The sequence below is a fragment of the Cebus imitator genome, unplaced genomic scaffold (assembly GCF_001604975.1).
Source record: "Cebus imitator isolate Cc_AM_T3 unplaced genomic scaffold, Cebus_imitator-1.0 Scaffold872, whole genome shotgun sequence".
NCBI classification, from domain to species: Eukaryota; Metazoa; Chordata; class Mammalia; order Primates; family Cebidae; genus Cebus; species Cebus imitator.
This window is the reverse complement of record NW_016108187.1, coordinates 264,252-270,625: the sequence shown is the minus strand read 5'-3', so window position 1 is coordinate 270,625 and position 6,374 is coordinate 264,252. Positions and strand designations below refer to the sequence as shown.

The window sequence follows — 6,374 nt, the reverse complement described above, 5'->3', positions numbered from 1 at the left end:
TTTCACCATGTTGACCAGGATGGTCTCGATCTCTTGACCTCGTGATCCACCCGCCTCGGCCTCCCAAAGTGCTGGGATTACAGGCTTGAGCCACCGCGCCCGGCGATATATACATATTTCAAAGCATCATGTTGTACACCATAAATATACACAATTTTTATTTGTCAATTTTTAAAAAGTAATGTTTTAGGGAAAAAGAAACAGGCTTTATTTTACTGTGAAGTGTTTGCTCCCCTGATTTCCATGTCAAAGTAGTAACTCTAATGTACATAAAAGAGACACACTTAAAATGCATGTCTCAGAATGTGTTTAATTTTACTTCCAAATGTTGTGTAATACTGTTGGGTCGCTTCTGTAGTTTTCTCATTTACATTTTTTTAGTGAAATATAATGACACCCATTGTGCATTGTGCGTGTGTTCCTGATCTTTCCCATCTGGCTTACTTGTTGGACCAGAGAAGGAGGCTGTCCTGGGCTATGTGACACTCCAGTTTGAATTGTTTTTGAGTGATCATCAGAAACTTTTTCCCAAAATGAGCAGGGTCAGCTCTCAGGCTCCTTAGTTCTCACTTCCCAGGGGGACTAGAATTAAATAGAGTCGTGGGTGGTTACAGGATAGGGCCAGTGGTCATCCCGTTCCCTCCTCTACACTTGATGAGACGCTCATCCTGGTGCCAGCAGAGCAATGCCTTTGTGGCCAACCGCTGCAGAATGGAATCAGGGTAAACTGAGAACTCCCCTGCTGTTGCCAGCACAGTGACTTTGGCCCTAAGTTGGTTCCTCAGAAGGGTAAGGAAAAGATAGAGTCACTTGCGCTTGGCCTGAGAGGGATGCCTTGTTCCCCGCATGTTTTCTCAGACTTGCATTCAGAGCCGGTTCATCAGCATGAGCGTGTGGACGAGCCCACGGAGACTCGTGGACTTGGCGGGGCAGAGCCTGCTGAAGAATGAGGCCCTGGCCATTGCTGCCCTGGAGATGCTCCCCAGGGAGCTCTTCCCGCTGCTCTTCACGGCAGCCTTTGATGGGAGACACAACCAGACCCTGAAGGCAATGGTGCAGGCCTGGCCCTTCACCTGCCTCCCTCTGGGAGTGCTGATGAAGGGACAGCAGCTTCACGTGGACACCTTCAAAGCTGTGCTTGATGGAGTTGATGTGCTGCTTGCCCAGGAGGTTCGCCCCAGGTAAGTGTGATCCAGCAGCTTGCTGTAGGGCCCTGGAAACCTGAGCAGGATGCAGTTGGAGTCACAGAGTGTGGAGCATCTCACACTGGGCCAGAGGCGCCAGTGGTGCCAGCAAGGAAGCTCAGGAAGGCGTTGGGGCCACTGCAGGGGTCACTCTTGGAATGGGCTTCTGGACATGGGGCACTGATTAAAATGCAGAAGCGTCTGAAGGAACATGCACCTGCTTCTTCCTGGTCGGGTGGGAAGTGGGGACCAGGAAGGATCTGAGGATCCTCGTGGGAAAGGGAGCAGCTGACGCCTGGAGCATAGAGTAAAAGTGCAGATCTAAGGTGGACGTCTGTTTGCTTCTTAGCTACATTGAGACTCATAGTCTTATTTTGAGTTGATCTTAAAGCATGTCAGCTAATTACCTGTTTTCCCCACAGGAGGTGGAAACTCAAAGTGCTGGATTTACGAAAGAATTCTCATCAGGACTTCTGGACCGTGTGGTCTGGCAAAAGGGTCAGTCTGTGCTCATTTCCAGAGCCAGAAGCAGCTCAGCCCATGAGAAAGAAGCGAAAAGTAGATGGTTCGAGCACAGAGGCAGAGCAGCCCTTGACTCCGATGGAGGTTCTCGTAGACCTGTCCCTCAAGGAAGGTGCCTATGATGAGTTGTTCACCCACCTGATTGAGATAGTGAGGCGAAAGAAAGACGTACTACACCTGTGCTGTAAGAAGCTGAAGATTTTTGCAATGCCTGTGCAGAATATCAAGATGATCCTGAAAATGGTGCAGCTGGACTCTATTGAAGATTTGGAAGTGACTTGCACCTGGAAACTACCCACCTTGGCGAAATTTTCTCCTCACCTGAGCCAGATGAGTAACCTGCGTAGACTACTCCTCGCCCACATCCATCCGTCTTCCTTCATTTCCCCAGAGAAGGAAGAGCAGTGTATCGCCCAGTTCACCGCTCAGTTCCTCAATCTCCACTGCCTCCAGGACCTCTACGTGGACTCTTTATTTTTCCTCAGAGGCCGCCTGGATCAGTTGCTCAGGTGAGGGATGGTGAGGTTTCTCTGCAGGACAGAGCAAGCCCTTTATTGCAGTAAACAATAAAGGACATTTCTATGTGCCAGACACCAATAATGCAGGAGTGAGCAACTCACTACAAGTTAACACGTCTTGTTAACCCCCTTTGGATGTTGCTGACCTTGCCCAAGTTTGTCCTCTGTGAATACTCCCCAGTAGCTTCATCAGGCACAGATACAGGTGACCGGAGCCCATGCAGCGGCCAGAAGCAGCCCGAGTTGAAAAAATTTTTGGTTCTGTATTCAAATACTAAAATTCACTGGTGGTCTTTCTTGCTTGAGACATCAGATCAGTTATTCTTTCTCAATTCAATTTATGCTCACACCACCTAAGAGGTCTGTGTTGGATGGACCCTGCCTCACAGATTAGCCAAGGGAGCATTTGAGATTTTTGTTTACTTGACCCACTTATGCAGCAAATAATGGAGAAAGGACTGCACCTGAACTTGTACTCACTCAAATGCTCCTTTACAACCTGGCATCCTGGGGGTTAACTATCAGCAGGAAGACTGGGTTTTGGTGAAATGGGCCTCTCTCCAGTCTCCCCACCCCGCCGCCTCCATTCCCTAGCACTAACTGTTTTGTCTATTTGCAGATGCATGATGAACCCCTTGGAAACCCTCTCGATAACTAACTGCTGGCTTTCAGAAGGAGATGTGACACATCTGTCGCAGAGCCCCAGCATCAGTCAGCTGAGTGTCCTGAGTCTAAGTGGGGTCATGCTGACGGAGATAAATCCCGAGCTCCTCCAAGCTCTGCTAGAGAGAACCTCCGCCACCCTCCAGGACCTGGACTTGGATGAGTGTGGAATCATGGATACTCAGCTCCTTGTTCTTCTGCCTTCCCTGAGCCACTGCTCCCAGCTTACCACCCTAAGCTTCTGCGGGAATCCCATCTCCATGTCTGTCCTGGAAAGCCTCGTGCACCACGTCATCGGGTTGAATAATCTGAGCCACGTGCTATATCCTGTTCCCATGGAGAGTTATGAGGATGTCAATGGCACCCTCGACCTGGGGAGACTTGCCTTTCTGCACACCAGGCTTAGGGAGTTGCTGTGCGAATTGGGGCGGCCTGGCATGGTCTGGCTCAGTGCCAACCCCTGTCCTCACTGTGGGGACAGAACCTTCTATGACCCAGATCCCATCCTGTGCCCCTGCTTCATGCCTGCCTAGCTGGGTGCACATGTCAAATGCTTCATTTTGCATACTTGGACAGTGAAGCCCAGGATTCAAGCGCATCTTGAAGCAACACAGCAGCCACAGTTTGAGACAAATGTTCAGTGTGAGTGGGGGAAAAAAGGGGAAGTTGGGGGTGGGCAGATGTTGACTTCAGGAGTTGATGGAATCTTTGGGGAGATGCATCCTATAGAGTTAGAAATAGAATCTGAATTTCTAAAGGGAGATTCTGGCTTGGAAAGTATATGTGGGAGGTAATCCCTGTGTGGACTGTTAAAAAAAAAAAAAAAAAAAAACTGTTGAAAATAAAGAGAAGCAATGTGAAGCATCTGGTGTCTTGTGGAGTATATGAATCTGCTTTCCCAGTTAAACCTCAGGAAATTAATCTCCAGTTGCTGTTTAAATAAGAAGACACTGCTCTTCAATGGTGCTTATAGGCTGGACCAGGTCCCAGCTGCCAGATCTCATGGCACCATTCGTCTCTTTGGGGTATCTGTTATCTCCTTGCTTATTTCTTTGGTGTTCAAAGGGTCAGAGCATGCAAGGTACATACTCAGGGCCTGGAACATACTAAGGAAGGGGCCAATAATGAACACTCCTAAGCCAAGAGTTCTTCACAGGAGCCCTCACTACTAAACCCACTGAGATGCTGGACTCAGCCCTCCCTGTTTTCCAGTGGACTCTAAAGCCTCCATCCCTGGCCTGTAGCTGTGCCAGTTTTAGGCTTGACTAGGCACAAGTCAGAACCCCCATGCTGGGAGGGGATGTCCAGCACTCCACATGAGCTGGAGCTGGAGCCGAGCCGCTGGGCCTCCCCAAGCCATCCCACCGGGTCCAGCCCCTTTTTGAATTTAATTGTGGCCTGTTAAAAACATCTAAATTCTGGCTGGGCGTGGTGGCTCACGCCTGTAATCCAAGCACTTTGGAGGCCAAGGCAGGCGGATCACCTGAGGTTGGGAGTTCAAGAACAGTCTGACCAACAGGATGAAAACCTGTCTTTATTTTATTTTTTTAATAATAAATTCCTTTTAGCAAGACACTAAGATCATATTTGTTTAGTATTTGTACCCACATTAAAAATAGGACATCATCTTGTGGTCCTGTTAGTGAGAAAATTACTTTTTCCACATAAGTGTCTGCCCCCCTACTTAACGAAGTGTTAAGCTGAGTCTCAGCCAGTGAGATGCCCTGGATTTGGGGTCCCAATTGTGAACAAACTCATGGCAGGTGCTAGGGAGCACTTAGGGGAAAGTGGATGAATCAATGTCAGATTTGGGAGTTGTAGTAGGCGGAGGCCGCCCTACAGATCTATCCAAAAGGATGGGAGATACCATGTTGTGCAGGTTGACACTACAATCCCTGGGCAGTCAGCGCTCCTGCCTGCTGGTGCCCTTATGCTACCCTGTCCTGCCCTTAGGCTGCCTCATCTCCCTCACTGCACAGCTTCCCAAAGAAGCACCTGCGAAGAAGGCCACACACCAAGGCCCAGGGGCGGGCTCTGTCTGCATGGAGCTGTGAGTGCCAGCACACAGCTGTTCTGAGCCCGTTTTGTGGCCTCTGTCTTGGTGATAACCACCCATGCATGTTGCTGGCATTGCAGACCGTCGGCAGCTTCCTATCCTGCCACACACAGTAGCTGGGCCGTTCAACCTTTTTTCATCTGTTTCCCCCGCTTGAACTCTCCTACCCTAAACCCTGTAAGAAACAGAAATAGGCCAGGCACGGTGGCTTATGCCTGTAATCCCAGCACTTTTGGAGGCCAAGGTGGGTGGATCGCCTGAGGTCAGGAGTTTGAGACCAGCCTGGCCAACATGGTGGAACCCTGTCTCTACTAAAAATACAAAATTAGCAGGGCATGGTGGCGGGCACCTGCAATCCCAGCTACTCAGGAGGCTGAGGCAGAGGTTGCAGTGAGCTAAGATCACACCATTGCACTCCAGCCTGGGCAACAAGAGCCACTATCCTAAGTGAACCAGCTCAGAAACAGAAAACCAAATACTGCATGTTCTCACTTACACGTTGGAGATAAACAATGGGTACGCATGGGGCTCCTGAAGGAAGAAGTATGGGAAGTAGAAAAGTTCCTCTTCAAAGTTTCCTTTCTTGTTTAAGAAAAAGTTTTAAGTGTTAGAAATAATTGTTTTAAACACTTTCTTCAAAAGCCTTCTTGCTTTTTGCTAACAGCTCTTTGTGAAGCCCTATCCTATGTAGCTGTTAGACGTGGTTTCAGGCACGTAGTCCATTCTATGTCCTTGTACTTTAAGATACCTGTGCTGGACGTGCTCACAGGCATGTCCCAGCTCACAGCCTGTGTCCCTTCCTTATTTAGACTTCCTTTTTTTTTTACTCTCCATTGCTTTTACCTGTTTAGAAACGTTTCAAGCTATTATCCAACTGGGTTTTAGTTTAGATTGTGAGATCTGGCTCCAGCCAGCAGAGATCAGACACAGCAGTCAGGACAACCCCATATGCACAAGGAATAAATACATCTGCTTTCCTTTGTTCATTGTACTCTCATGGCAAGATTGCTAATGGGGGTACCCTTTCCGCAGGAAGTAAAAAGAATCGCTTTGCTGAGAGATCCTTTGTCCCAGTACTAATTTTTTCTGCGTTACCAAAAAGAAAACGTTTACACATAACAAGAAGGAAGAGAACAGGTAATTTCCTGAGCCCAGCCTGTTGCCTGAGAGTATCCCCATTTTGACTGCTAAGAGGTGGCTCAAGACCCCCCCACCAGTTTTGGCTTTCCTAAAGCCAGAACTAGACATTCCTCTCCCCGGTTCCCGGGAGCCCCATTTGCCCAAGGCTCATAGTGAAGACCTTCTAGAAGTGGAGAAAACTGAAGAATAGACTCCCCTTTTAAAATTCTCCTTCTAGTCAGATTACTGGCTACAGGCCTAAAGCCTACCTGAAAAGTTTGTCTCCTCTCGGCTCAGTCTACAGAAAGCATC

The 6,374-nt window shown here is 48.6% G+C and overlaps 1 protein-coding gene across 1 annotated transcript in view; it reads left to right on the top strand.

Moving 5' to 3' along the window:
• PRAME (PRAME nuclear receptor transcriptional regulator) overlaps positions 1-3,751 on the top strand; it is a 13,163-nt gene extending 9,412 nt beyond the window's left edge. Inside the window, exons 3-5 of the mRNA XM_037735648.1 lie at positions 859-1,181; positions 1,607-2,215; positions 2,844-3,751. Coding sequence (XP_037591576.1) covers positions 859-1,181; positions 1,607-2,215; positions 2,844-3,420 — 1,509 coding nt within the window. The 3' untranslated portion in view covers positions 3,421-3,751. The remainder of the gene's footprint in view (positions 1-858; positions 1,182-1,606; positions 2,216-2,843) is intronic.
• The last annotated feature ends 2,623 nt before the right edge of the window (positions 3,752-6,374 follow it).